This window comes from Phocoena sinus, chromosome 9 (genome assembly GCF_008692025.1).
Source record: "Phocoena sinus isolate mPhoSin1 chromosome 9, mPhoSin1.pri, whole genome shotgun sequence".
In the NCBI taxonomy this organism is placed as follows: Eukaryota; Metazoa; Chordata; class Mammalia; order Artiodactyla; family Phocoenidae; genus Phocoena; species Phocoena sinus.
In genome coordinates, this window is record NC_045771.1 from 1,350,299 (window position 1) to 1,365,758 (window position 15,460).

Consider the following 15,460-nt stretch of genomic DNA (forward strand, 5'->3'; position numbering starts at 1 on the left):
AAGACCTAAATGTAAGGCCAGAAACTATCAACCTCTTAGAGGAAAACATAGGCAGAACACTCTATGACATAAATCACAGCAAGTTTCTTTTCAACCCACCTCCTAGAGAAATGGAAATAAAAACAAAAATAAACAAATGGGACCTAATGAAACTTAAAAGCTTTTGCACAGCAAAGGAAACCATAAACAAGACCAAAAGACAACCCTCAGAATGGGAGAAAATATTTGCAAATGAAGCAACTGACAAAGGATTAATCTCCAAAATTTATAAGCAGCTCATGCAGCTCAATAACAAAAAAAAAAACAACCCAATCCAGAAATGGGCAGAAGACCTAAATAGACATTTCTCCAAAGAAGATATACAGACTGCCAACAAACACATGAAAGAATGCTCAACATCATTAATCATTAGAGAAATGCAAATCAAAACTACAATGATATCATCTCACACCAGTCAGAATGGCCATCATCAAAAAATCTAGAAACAATAAATGCTGGAGGGGGTGTGGAGAAAAGGGAACACTCTTGCACTGTTGGTGGGAATATGAATTGGTACAGCCACTATGGAGAACCGTATGGAGGTTCCTTAAAATACTACAAATAGAACTACCATATGACCCAGCAATCCCACTACTGGGCATATATCCTGAGAAAACCATAATTCAAAAAGAGTCATGTACCAAAATGTTCATTGCAGCTCTATTTACAACAGCCAGGAGATGGAAACAACCTAAGTGTCCATCATCGGGTGAATGGATAAAGAAGATGTGGCACATATATAAGATGGAATATTACTCAGCCATAAAAAGAAACGAAATTGAGCTATTTGTAATGAGGTGGATGGACCTAGAGTCTGTCATACAGAGTGAAGTAAGTCAGAAAGAGAAAGACAAATACCATATGCTAACACATATATATGGAATTTAAGGTAAAAAAAAATGTCATGAAGAACCTAGGGGTAAGACAGGAATAAAGACACAGACCTACTAAAGAATGGACTTGAGGATATGCGGAGGGGGAAGGGTAAGCTGCGACAAAGCGAGAGAGTGGCATGGACATATATACACTACCAAACGTAAGGTAGATAGCTATCGGGAAGCAGCCGCATAGCACAGGGAGATCAGCTCAGTGGTTTGTGACCGCCTAGAGGGGTCGGGTAGGGAGGGTGGGAGGGAGGGAGACGCAAGAGGGAAGAGATAAGGGAACATATGTATATGTATAACTGATTCACTTTGTTATAAAGCAGAAACTAACACACCATTGTAAAGCAATTATACCCAAATAAAGATGTTAAAAAAAAAGAAAGAAACTTTAAGAAAATATAACAGCAACCAACTTCACATACATGCAAATATTTAAAAGTGCATCAAAATACAGTAATAAGTTACTAAAAATCATATTTATAAAACAATGTACAAATATGATTCCCAATTCAAACACTATATAGAAAAAAGACTAGAACAAAATTTATACACATATTAACATGTGTAAAGAGCATAAAATGTGAAAAGACCTCATTTAAAAACCAAAGGACTTCCCTGGTGGCGCAGTGGTTAAGAATCCGCCTGCCAATGCAGGGGACACGGGCTCGAGCCCTGGTCTGGGAAGATCCCACATGCTGCAGAGCAACTAAGCCCGTGTGCCACAACTACTGAGCCTGCGCTCTAGAGCCCGTGAGCCACAACTACTGAGCCCGCGTGCTGCAACTACTGAAGTCCACGTGCCTAGAGCCCGTGCCCTGCAACAAGAGAAGCCACCGCAAGAAGAAGCCCGCGCACCACCATGAAGAGTAGCTCCTGCTCAACACAACTAGAGAAAGCCTGCGTGCAGCCAATAAATAAATTTATTTATTAAAAAAATAATAAGGTACCAAAATAAGATGCAATAGTTTATATCTCATTACAATAAATTCCAAAAGACCTTCTTTTCTTTTTTTTTAAAGACCTTCTTTTCTTACACCAAAACTGTGTATTAATTATGGCACTGTTTTACTAGCAAAACCCTGGGAACAACCTGCACATATACATCTATCAATAGGAAAGTGGCTCTATGATACAAACCATTCAGTGGAATATTATGCATCCATGAAGAGAAACTACATCTAAAGGTGCTGGCGTGGAATCGTCACTAAGACACAGTGCTGAGGAGAACAGTAGCTCTCACTGTTATTTAAAAAGCTAGGGGCACATGTTTATTTATATTTAATCTAGTTTTGAAAAGATTGAGGAACTGGTAAGAATGAGGACGTCTGGAGTCTCAGTGAGAGGAAGACTTCATTATATGCCCTTTAGAAGAGTCTCAGTTTTTATAACTTTTTCAATTAAAAAAAGGTAACTCTTTTTAAAGGCCACTGACTGGAGATTAGAAATGGAAACGTTATTAGACCAAGGAAGATTAGTGATAATCTAACTTTCTCATTATCAAGAATTATGACTTTCCCATTACAAGATGTGGAAACAAGAAGCCCAGAAGAGATGAATAAGTTGCAGACAACTGGTTAGGAAGATAAGCATTTTTTTCAAGCCCCCATTTTACTTTTCACATTTCACCTTTCACAGTAAAGATGTGCTATGAACTGTGCTGCTTGCCAACACACTACAGTTTACTAATGTTCCTAAAAAAGTTGAAGAGAGTACTAAAGCTGCATATCGTAAGAAAAATTAATTCAAGAAGACATAGGATTGTTAAAGCCATCCTTTCAGTGCCTGCAGGACATGGTCCTTATCTTGCCAAGCAGTTAAGGGAGAGCTGAAGCAAAGCGAGAAGCAACACAAGATGTGCAGGCTACACAACATCCAACATCCAGACCAGGGTTCACATACTCCACTAAATGATCTGGAATCTCTGAGCCCTGATTTCTTCCTCTACGGGATGCCAACACCTCCGCCTCACAGAGAAGGAGCCAAGAAGAGGTGAGAGCATACAACAAGCAGGAGGACAAACCCTGAGGGGTGCAGTGTAGGTTAACTAACAAATAAGGAGAGAAAACAGAAACACCCTGGAGAGAAAGTGCCCTCGGAGGCTCCCTGCAACTGCACAGATGCTAAGGCAGCACTTAACTGCTAAGACCAGGGAATGGAAATTGATATACTTTTTTCTAGAGAACAAAACATATCAGAAGCCTATGTGCACACTGACCAAGCAATTCAGCTTCTTTCTGCAATGTATCCTAAAGGATAATTATAATCATTGGCTATAAAGATGTCGTTCACAACAAAACAGAAACAACCTAAATGTCCAAAAGTAAAGGATGAACATGTATACTTCATCATACACAGCTCATACAAAGAACATGCACGGTAATTTTAAAAAGAAAACGAAATTTTAATTTTAGAAAATAGACTGAACAACTGGATCCTCAGCTTTGGAATAACCTAAAGTTTATATAAATGTCTTATGGTCAGTACACAGGATATAGTCACAGCTATAGCAAATAAAACCTCAAAACCAGTACAAAAGGTCTGAGGTCCTCCAACAAGCCCCGCTTTTCTAATGAGCTCTGCTCTGCTCACGGCCTCTCGGTCAGTACTACTGTCTGCGCACACTGCCACGCCTGCTGGCTGGCCACGCACTGGTCCCAGCAGCACCTCTCCCTTGCGTGCCCCTCTTCCTCTGTTTCTGTAAACGCTGGCGTCCCTCGGAGTTTTGTCCTGAGCCCACATGTCTTCTCAGCAGAACATTTTCCAGAGCATCTCACAACTTCAACTGTTACCTACTGATGGACCAACGGACTCCCAGTCTCTACCTGAAGCTCCAGACTAGCACCCCACCTGCTTACTGAGCAAACCCAAGCATTTTACATTGAACACATCCCTAGGAACTCAGCATCGTGTCGGATTATGGGGTCACTGTCCACTCCTGTCACCCCAGACTGACACCTGACGTGATGCTTGTCCACCAGAGCTCATCAATTCTGGCTCCTCGACAGCCCTGAACCCCTCCACTCAGTTCCTGCTGCCTGCTTCAGGCCCTCACTACTCCTCTGCACAACTACAGCTGCCTGTCTCTCGCCTGGTGTCCAGCCCCTGCACTGCCCCACAATCGTCCCTCTAAAACCTGAGTTTGCTCAGGGTCACTTCACTGCTTCAAAAGCCGTCAGTGGCTCCCAAGGTGCCCCTTTATGACCTGGCCCCTGACTGCCCGTCTCCCCAGCCTTCTCTTGGCCCACCCCCACTCCAGCCAGCTGCAGTCTGTAGGTGACAGCCACCTCTCCAGGGTGGACACCTCTGTCCGTGCAGATCCTCCTAGCTGGTGGCAACAGCGTTCCACCTGTAAGCAGTGCTAAGAAGCGCAGTCCAGCACACCAGAGCCGAGGGCGCTGACATTACGCTGCCCGCCCGGGGCCCTGGAAGAGGAGGGAAACAGGCTTCCCCCTCCGCTCCGGCACAGGTGCCCCGAGCAGCTCTCAGATGGCCAGAAATTTGCTTCGATGCTCTCCTACTTCACTCCCTCTCTCCAAAGGCCTGATGCATCTACCTCCTGCCCTATGGCTGTCAAAGCGACAAGCCAAACACTTTCATTCCCATATTACTTTCTCCCCTGTATATTCCCCCCTTTTCTCCAAGGGTCGTTGGATTAAAAAGGTAAATGATCTAAGTGAATTCAAATTGCTGCAAATAAATGGCAGCCTCTCATGATTCTGAGGCTTTTTTGAGGAAGATGCTTAACTCAAATAAAATGCCTAACAGATAACATTTCAGGTAAGACCGCGCAGGAACGCAAGAGCTTAACAGCTCACAGGAAAGGCCAGCTCGCAGTCAGGGAGCCTCGCCTGGGAGAAGGGAATTTTAAGTCAGTTCTCTATTTCACCAGTTTTCTAAGCTGTTCCTAGTTTACCAAGTTCTTTCCTTGCTACATTTCCAAACTGGTGGAGTTTGATTCCTCTCACCTTGAGTGTGGACTGGATTGACAAATAAAATAGGACAAAAGTGACAACGTATGACTTTCAGGACTCCCTCGTAACAGGCTTTGCCTCGTTCTCCCTGCTCTCCTGCGGCACTGGCTCCGGGGAAGCCAGCTGCCAGGTCAGGAGGACACTCAAGCAGCCCTAAGGTGACGTCCGAGTGGCAGGAGCTGACACCTCCTGCCAGGACCCATCACTGGCCTCCAGGCACAGGCATAAGCCAGCCCCACAGTGGCTCCCCCAGCACCGGGCAAGGCTTCCGATGCCTGAGCCTCCAGAGACCCCAGGCCAGAACCACCCTGCACGCTGCTGTCGGATGCCTGCCCCACAGAGCGGAGTGAGAGGACAAAAATGTGCTGCTTTAAGCCACTGTGATGCACGGAGAACTAGACCTCTGTTCATCGGAAATTCAGACTCTGGTAAAGCAGAGATCGTGACCGTTCAGATGAACATAATTTAAATGCAGACTGCTGTTTTGCAATCTACTTATTTCCGCTAACAATGACACAGTTTAATACATATGAGTAGACCTCAATAAATGATAAATAGTAACAAATATAGATCATGACCACTTTAAACAGTTGTATAGTACCCCACCGCGCTGTTATACCATTTAACAAATTTCCTATTGTTAGACATTTAGATTGTTTTGAATTTTTCAATACTATAAGTAATGCCACAAACATCATCTTTTCTTTCTCGTGCATCTATCCCATGCACCTGTCGAATTAGTTTCTTAGAATAAATTTCTAAAAGTAGACTTGCTGGATTTAGAGGGGTCATACCTGTTGACGACTCCTGATGCGTGCTATTAAACCATCCCCCAGGTAGGTTGTGCTGATTTACGCTGCCACCCACACCCCCCCAGCAGGCGTCTCCAACTTGAACTTGGTCACCACTGACGGTGATGGGCTCCGGAGACAGCCGGTCAGAAGGAAGCTCCTGCCCCTGCCTTCATGCTCACAAGCGGCATAGGCAACAGAAGGCGTGAAGAGGCCGTGGCCGGAGAACAAGGACACAGCGGAATGAAATAAGGGTCATGGTCAAAGAATAAAATGCTTAACTTCCAAACTCCTAGATGTCCGCATTCTTTAAAGTTATAAGAAAAGAGGGGAAGAGACAGAGGAAAACTCTTTACTGCTTTTGCAATAACCTCTTTTGAGGGCTCTTCTACAGTCCTATGAGATGACCTGTTTATTACCTTAGTTAAGAGACCTAGTTGACAACTACCTCTGTAACTCAAGAAAAGCAGCACAGGCTGGAGCACGCAAAGCCAGACAGGACTAGGGAAGGCAAGCCAGGTAGGTGCCTGAGCACAAAATTCAAGGAGGCACTCACCTCAGGGCCACGAACCCAAGTGCCACCTTAAGCAACCTGCACCTATGCATCTCGAGTCAGAGCCTCCTTAAACTTTGTGCCCTTCGTGCCTTGCTTGCCTCACCCTAGACCCTGATTAGAAGTCCAAAGAGAATTAGACAAAGTCTCAGCCCTTCCATTCTGCTCGGTTTCCCTAGGAACCAGATCAAGAATTCCTGACCTTATATGCTACGGAGAACTACAGTGTTCTGGTCCCATATGTGAAGAGTATGGAAAATCATATTCAAGAGAACAGATGTGGGGCTGCTAGATAAAACAGGAAGGTAATAATACCAGTTCTGACAGTAAATCTTAAAATCTGATTTTGGAAAATGTTTCTACTTTACTTCATGTCAGACGTGTAAAAAACAGTTTATGTTCCACTGCAACATACGCAGAGTCGTATGACAACATGCATACCAACTGCCAGCTCTTCAAAGCGGAACAGCATGGACTTTTCTTCAGGTTAACATATTGTAGGTAAGACCTCCAATTACACAACAGAGGGCAGTTACATAAAACTAACCAGTCAGAGTGCTTACAATCCTAAGAGTATTCTAGACTTACCGAAAGGGGAAATTAAAATTACAGTAGCTGGTTTCAGTAGGCTCTACAGTGAAACTCATTCTGCGAGGCCAGCAGTACCCTAATACAAAACCCAGAAAAAGACATCACAAGAAATAAAAGCTACTCTCTCCGGAACACAGATGCAAAAATCCCCAAACAAAATACTACCAAATTGAATGCAACAACGTATAAAAAGAATTATACATCATAACCACGTGGGATTTATGCTAGGTATGCAGGGCTGGTTCAGCATTCAAAAAACACTTGATGTAATCCATCACATCAACAGACTAAGGAAAAGTATATGATCACACAGTAAAAAGCATTTGACAAAATCCAACACCCAGGTAATTCCCTGGCAGTCTAGTGGTTAGGGCTCCGTGCTTCCACTGCAGGGAGCACAGGTTCGATCCCTGGTTGGGGCAGTAAGATCCCACATGCCACACCATGTGGCCAAAAAAGAAAATAAAAATTTAAAAATTAAAAGTAAATTAAAGAAACCCAACGCCCGTTCACGGCAAAAATTCTCCACACACTAGAAATAGATAGGAACTTCCTCAACTTAACAAAGAACCACCACAAAATACCTACAGCTAACATCATACTTAAGGGTGAGAAACTAGAAACTTTCCCACTAAGATCAGGAACAAAGCAAGGATATCTCTTACCACTCCTTTTTGACATCATTAGCTCTAGCTAATGCAATAAAGCAAGAAAAGGAAACAAAAGCTATACAGATTGGGAAGAAAGAAATAAAACTGTCTTTGGTCACAGATGACATGATCGTCTCTGCAGAAAATCCCAAAGAATTAACGAAAAACTCCTGGAACTAATAAGTGATTATAGCAACACTGCAGGATACAAGATTAACATACAAAAGTCAATTGCTGTTCCATATTCCATCAATGAACAACTGGAATTTGAAATTTAAAAAATAATAATAAAAATAAATAAATAACATTTCCACTATGGAAACAATATGAAGGTTCCTCAAAAAATTAAAAATAGAACTACCTTATGGTCCAGCAACCCCACTTCTTGGTAGCTATACAACAGAAATGAAAACAGGTATTGAAAAGATATCTGTACCACTATATTCACTGCAGCATTATTCAAAATAATAAAGATACGAAGACCTAACTGGTCATCAAACAGAATATTATTCAGCCAAGAGAAAGAAGGAAATTCTACCACGTGTAGAAATATGGATGGACCTTGAGAGCCTTAAGCTAAGTGACATAAGCCACAGAAAGACAAATGTTGTAGGTATCACTTATACATGGAATATTAAAAAAAAAAACGAAAAAAAGTCAAAGTCAAAAAAGAGAGTAAAAAAGTAGCTGCCAGGGGCTGGGTGGACAGGGGTGAGGGAAATAGGGAGGTATTGGTAAAAAGGTAAATACAAAACAAAATTGCCTTCCTGTAAACCAACAATGAACATTTGGAACTGGAAATTAAATACACAGTATTGTTTATATTAGCACCCCCCAAAAAAGAAATACTTCAGTCTATATAAGGCAAATTACAATAGTCTGATGAATAAAATCAAAGAACTGCACAAATGGAGAGACATTCCATGTGGGATAGGAAGACTCAATATTGTCAAGATCAATTCTTCCTAACTTGTTCGATCTACAGATTCAACACATTCCCAATCAAAATCCCAATAAGTCTGAACAACACAGAGAACATACCCAATATTTTAATAACAACTATGAGTATGACCTTTAAAAACTGTGAATTACTATTGTACACCTGTAACTTATGTAATATTGTACCATCAACTATATTTCAATAAAAACAAATGCAACAAATACACCTAAAATACAATGGCTTAAAAATATATATATATACACACATATATATATATACATATAACAGTGGCTTAAAAATATATATACACACACACACACACACACATATATATATATATATAAGTTATTTTGTGAATATCAACAAACTGCCTCTAAGGTTGATATGGAAAGGCAAAAGATCCAAAAAAGCCAACACAATGCTGAAGAAAAACGTGAACAAAGTCGGAAGACTGACACTAGCTGACTCTGAGACTTACCATAAAGCTCCGGAAATCAAGACAGTATGGCACTGGCAAAAACAAAGCAAAACAAAACAATCCAGAACAGACAAATAAATCAACAGACCAGAATAGCAAGAAACAGACATACAAAAATACAGCCAACTGATCTTCTGACAAAGGAGCAAAGGCAATTCAATGAAGAAAGAACAGCTTTTCAACAAATATGTTGGAACAACTGGATATCCACAGGCCAAAACAGAAAGAAAAAATAAATCTAGACACAGACCTTAACATCTTTCACAAAAATTAACCCAAAATGGATCACAGACCTAAATGTAAAATACAAAACTATAATACTACTAGAAGTTAACACAGGAGAAAAACCAGGTGACACTGTGTTTGGCAATGACTCTTTAGATAGGACATAAGAAGCACAATTCATGAAAGAAAAAAACTGATAAAACTGGACTTCATTAGAATTATAAACTTCTGCTCTGCAAAAGACTGTTAAGAGAATGAAAAGACAAGCTCAAAACTGGGAGAAGATATATGCAAAAGGCCTCTCTGAAAAGAGTTTATATCTGCAAAATATACACAAATACATTGAAAACGTGTATAAGGAACTGCTAAGACTCAACAGTAAGGAAACAAACAACCCAGTTAAAAAATGGGATAAAGACCTGAACAGACATCTTAACAAAGATACGCAGATGGTAAATAAGCACATGTGAAAAGATGCTCCACATCACATGTCAACAGGGAAATGCAACTTAAAACAATGAGATACCACTACATACCTATTGGAATGGCCAAAATTTAAACACTGACAACACCAAATGCTGGCAAGGATGTGGAGCAACAGGAACTCTCATTGCTGGTGGGAATGCAAAACAGTGCAGCCACTTTGGAAGACAGTTTGGCAGTTAATTACAAAACTAAACATAACCTTACCATATGATCGGGCTCCTTGATATTTACAAAAAGGAGCTGAAAACTATGTCCACACACAAAACCTGCATGTGGATGTTTATGGCAGCTTTATTCATAATTGCTAAAACTTGGAAGCAACCAAGATGTCCTTCAGCAGGTGAAGGGACAAATAAACTGTGGTACATCCAGACAATGGAATAGTATTCAGCAATTTAGAGTGGGGTGGGGGGAAGAGCCATCAGGCCAGGAAAGACCTGGAACAACCTTAAAAGCATAGTCCTAAGTTAAAGAAGCCAGTCTCAAAAGATCAAAACTCACAGAACGTACAACACCTGGACTGAACCCTGATATAAACTGACTTAATAATAAGGTATCAATATTGGTCTATCAATTGTAACAAACGTACCACATTATGGCAAGATGGAAATAATAGAGAAAACAATGTGCTAGGAAGATAGAGTGAGAACTCTCTGTACCTTCCCATCAGTTTTTTCTGTTAAGACTAAAACTGCTCTACAAAAATAGTCTGTTAATAAAAAATAGGATAAAAAAACAAGCTAGCAAGCTATGAAAAGGCATGGAGGAACCTTAAATGTATGCTGCTAAGTGAAAGAAGCAAATCTGAAGAGGCCACACACCGTATGATTCCAACTACATGACATTTTAGAAAGGCAAAACTATGGAGACAGTAAAAAGATCAGTGGTGGCCAGAGATTGGGGGCAGGAAGGCGGCGGTGTGTGAGGGATAAGGGAGAAGATGAATAGGTAAAGCACAGTGGATTTTTAGGACAACAAACTATTCTCTATGATGCTGTAATGGCAGATACATGTCATTATACATTTGTCAAAACCCACTTAAAGCACAACACAAAGAATGAATCTTAATGCATTGCTATTGGTTCATCAATGTAACAAATGAACCACATTAAGGCAAGATGCTAATAACAGTGGATTTCTATACTTGTAATCAAATTACCATTAAGATATTCTTCTATGCACTACCAAGAATAGAAAAAAATACTGCCAATAAACTATCATGCCACCATGTATCCTGACTTCAGAAATATTAAAAAGTGGAAACCTATGTGACTTAGTATATACCTACCCAATCCAGTATATACCTACTCAATGTATACCCTTCCACCCACCTGGAATACCCTTGCTTCCCAGCTCACTAATTCCACGCATCCTTCAAGACTAAGCCCCAACCAACTCTATTCTTTCCTGAATCAGCCCAAGGAAAACCCAGAATGTGGTAATTGCTCTCTCTATTGTTATTTTATGTTTAACTGTGTAAGTCTTATCTCCCCAACAAGATTACAACGAGGGCATGAACTTTTCCTTACAATGTTTCAGATCCTTCAAAGAACCTTTACAAATAAACATTTTAAATATTCATTTAATTTTGGGGGGGGGAAGATGTATTTATCCAAAAAGTAGCAACTATTCAGTTTCCACTAAACTTAAGAAGGGAAAATTTCAAACAATAATTTAAGACATGGGGGAAAGATCATTTTAAGTTTTTGTTTTTCAAATGAGGCAAAAGACTTACGTGGCAGCCAAAGAGAAGTAAGGAAAATAAGCATATGTGGGTGCGCAACATCATTAGTTGTTAGGAAACAAAATTAAAGCTACAATGAAACTACATACCCACCGGAACGGCCAAATTAAAATGACTGACAACGCTAAGTGTTGGCAAGGAAGTGGAGCCACTGAAACGCTCAGAACGAGGCAGAGTGCACTGGAGCTAAACCCACGCGCAACGTGTGAGCAGCACGTGAGAGCATGTGTCCACCCAGAGACACACACAACAAATACGGATCAACTGTGCTATGTACGTTCAGACAATGCAACCAGAATAAGACGATGGATCCCACCTCTCAGACCAAATGCTGAGCCACAGAGGCCAGTCCAAAAAGAGTGGCCTCTACGCACAAGAAGTTCAACAGGCAGAACTGATCTGTGGTAATAAAGGTCGGAATAGTAGTTACCTTTGGGTAGGAGGGCTTAGAATGGAAGGGTGCAGATGGGGGCCTCTGGAAGGCTGGGCATGTTATTTGATGGGAGTGGTGGGCTGTAAAAATCCTTCCAGCCGAACCTACAGTTAATTCCCTGCCCAGATTCCGGTCCCAGGCCAATGCACCCACCCCCCAGCCACTGCAGAGTGACTGCGGTGGGCTCCTTACTGCCACCCTCTCTGGAGAATTACACTCCCACCCACCCCAGGGGCAGCCTGCAGACAACGACTAAATGATACGGGGATACAAAATGCCAGCCCCCTCACCTCAAGACGGGACAACTCCGTGATGCCAGCCACGCTCCAGAGTTGTCGGTGGGATCCGGCTAAAGATAAACTCCAACCAAGAAAACCCCCGGTCCCCTGCCCTCTCCTCTTCCCTCCTCAATTTCACCTGCACAAGGATTTCCTCCTCAGGCTTCTAAGGGACATGGCCTAAGACACAGACACTTAATGTCTGTGACCCTGACTGTATGTTAAGTCTAAACCTCAACGAAAAGGGGGGTAAAAAGGTGGGAAAAATTGTTTCGCACAGCTGAAAAGCAAGACGTGCAATCTCCCCTTGAGATTCTGATCAACAGATAACTATTTTCCTTAAAGATGAGATGTGTTACTTGGTGAGAAAACAGGATCAACACCTTAGCAGGACCTGCCAGGGCACTCCTGTCTGTAACAGAAGTCACAAAGTCCTACGTAAGTGAGGTGACATGGATTCTAAGGTGGTGACCTGCCCCCAGCTTGCTATGCGGCTGTGCTATCACTCAACAGCTCTTTATCCCACCTGTAAACTAGATCTGGCCCAGAGGTTCTTCCAATGGCATAAGTCCTTTGATCTCATTTGGAATTTTCATGAATACCCAAGCCACTGAACGTGACCCACGCCAGCCCTGCACAACACGTACACAGCACCTAGTCTAGCACCTAGTTCTGCAACCTCCAACCAATCACCATCATGCAAAACCCAAAGCTTGTAAGTTATCAGCACACTTCCTGCCCAAATCCCTGCTGGGTTCCCCTCCTCTACCCTCAGAAACCATCATGCACATACCCCCACAGTACAATTTAAAGCGGATATTCGTACGTGGACTTGAACATCTGCTCAGTCATGTGCCAACCCCGTCGTTAAGTGTAACATACAGAATACACTAATACAGAAGAATAGACAACCACTGAAAGAACACTTTAGAAAATTATTTAGTAAACAATCTGCTAATTATACTCACTTGAACTTTTCCAACACTCTAAGCAAGGGCGACCACACTTTATTTTTAGTCTGATAAAACTAAAACAGGCAGGGAAGGGATCCAGTGGAGAAGTGGTAAAAAGCAAGCACATAAATGAAGCAACACTGACGCTGAACTACTTGTCAGCAATTCCACCGAATCAGTACATGCCTGTCATCAGAGAGGATAGCACAGTAACTAGTTTGTACGCCCTTATTCTACACTGTTATCCTAAGAATAATCATACGACCAGTTGTAACAGAAAAAAAGTGCTAGAGTCTCTCCAGAAGTGTTTCCAAAAGGCTGGTAAGGGACGACTTTCATGGCCTTGGATTCAAACACGTGGCCTATGATGAGGAGTTCCGCCTCAACTTCAGAGACTGTTGTCATGAACAAATACATTCTACTTACTTTCTACAACAGACAAGACCCCCACGTAGTACTCTAAAAGCAATCACCATCAGTCAAGTGTGATAAAGTATCTAAAGTTCATTTCTGAAAGAAACACTGTGTCCTTTGCCCCGAGTTTTTCACTACCTAAGTATAAAAGGCCGTCCACCCTCAGCATCCTTGCAGCTTCCGGGCGATTCCGGTCCACAAAGCCCTTTTTCCCCATCAGCTTTCCTTCCAGACCCGCTTTGAGCCGTAGGAGCAGGTGACCCCGCAGCCCGCCCCCTCGCGCGTCCCTCCGCCGGGATGGACCCTTCCCGGACCCGAGCCGGCCCCCAGCCAGCCGTCCCGCCCGGAGTCCGCGGCTGGCCCCGCCCAGCCCCGCGGCACTGCCGCTCGCAGGCCGCTCTTACCTTCCGGCTCGCGCCTCCCAGGGACACCTTGGGCCTGGTTTTGAAATCCCCTTCAAAACTAAACATCTTTACAGCCTATCCCATCTGAGAGGGCCCGACACTGAGAGCGCGGGCGGGCCCCGGGGGAGGGTCCCCGGCGGGGAGAGCGACCGGGGGAGGTCCCGGCGGGAGGGGAGCGGCGAGGACGAGGCCGCGCCAGGAAGTGACCCCGAGCCCGCGCCCGCCGGCGCTCTGCCCGCCCGGACTGCCCTGTGGGGGGAGGGGCGGCGACACTGGGGGCAGCCCTCTGCCACCTCCCCCCTCATCCACGCCTCCCCGCCGCTCCGGCCGAGCCCGAGCGCCGGCAGGGCCGCTGACCCCGCACTTGCACCCGGAGCAGCTGCCGGGAGGAAAAATGGCCGCCGCCGCCGCCGCTGCTGCTGCTGCCGCCGTGCGCCGCCCCGCCGGCGTGCGCGCGCCCGACACCGACGCCGCGGCGCTGCTCCCGGCGCCCCGCCCGCGTGCGCGCGCCCGCATCGACGGCGCGTCGGAGCGTGGGAAGAAGCGGCGGTGCCAGGCTCTGCGGCGGGAGGGATGAGGGGCGGGGCCGGGGCGCGTAGGTGGGGCGCAGGTGCCCGGGGAGGGGGGGGGGCCGCAGGTGCCGCGGGGGCGCTGGTGCCCGGGGAGGGGGCGCGCGGAGGGGCAGGCGCGCGTGCGCGTCCCGAGTGGTGGGGATGAATCCCGTCTCCACAGTGCGCCGAGGGCGGCTGCAGGGGTCGGTGGGCGCCTGCGCGCCGGAGTGCGACTAGGATGTTGTTTGTGCACTTTTCTGGGAAGCGGGCTCCACGCTTTCGATGATACCAAACTTGACTGATCTGAGGGGAAAAATATCAGCTTTATTACTTAATGCCCGTAGAGAGTGCATCATTTAACGTTGTGACCCAGTTATGTGTGGACTTCATACACACATATTTCAATATATACACGTATATATCATACACACATAGATACAAACGTATATCAATACATGCACATGTATAGAAGTATACCATGTATGCATACATACAGTTAACATAACTGTCACATGCACATCAATATATACACAAATATATAGCATATACACACATATATACATCTATATCACATATACACAGAGAAATATATATCGTGTACACATACGTAAATAGATATCATACGCACACATATATTTCATATACACACGACTGAAATCAAAATCTTAAAAACTGTTTTTCATTACTATGTGAGATGCACTATTTTTTTTACTCTGTTGTCTTTTTTTTTTAATACCAGCCGCAAACCAGTAAGTACATTTCACAACCCACTAATGGGTTTTAATCTCAGTTTGAAAAATCCTGCATGTACACACACACACACACACACACACATATACACACATACTATATATATATTCTCATATATATATATATATATATATATGAGAATTAGATCACAGTCGTCAGGATCAAAAACCTTTGAAACCCAGTGATTAGTGCAGTTTTCCAGTTAACACATAAGCTCCTCTGATATATCAAGAAATCCTTGATTCATCAAAAATACACAAATTTTATCAAGTTTTAAATTTTACAGATTTTACAAATCATCACTTTTTTAAACCTGTCAGATGAG

General features: G+C 43.6%; 1 protein-coding gene across 4 annotated transcripts in view; it reads right to left on the minus strand.

The window, feature by feature from the left end:
- Window positions 1-14,258, minus strand: part of UBE3C (ubiquitin protein ligase E3C) — a 120,727-nt gene extending 106,469 nt beyond the window's left edge. For 3 of the 4 annotated variants that reach the window (XM_032644074.1, XM_032644073.1, XM_032644072.1), the window contains exon 1: window positions 13,835-14,258. In XM_032644074.1, the coding sequence (XP_032499965.1) occupies window positions 13,835-13,900 (66 nt within the window). In that variant the 5' untranslated portion in view covers window positions 13,901-14,258. Of the gene's footprint in view, window positions 1-12,075; window positions 12,134-13,834 lie in introns of those variants that run through there. The other variant, XM_032644075.1, reaches the window with a different exon arrangement.
- Between the last annotated feature and the right edge of the window lie 1,202 nt (window positions 14,259-15,460).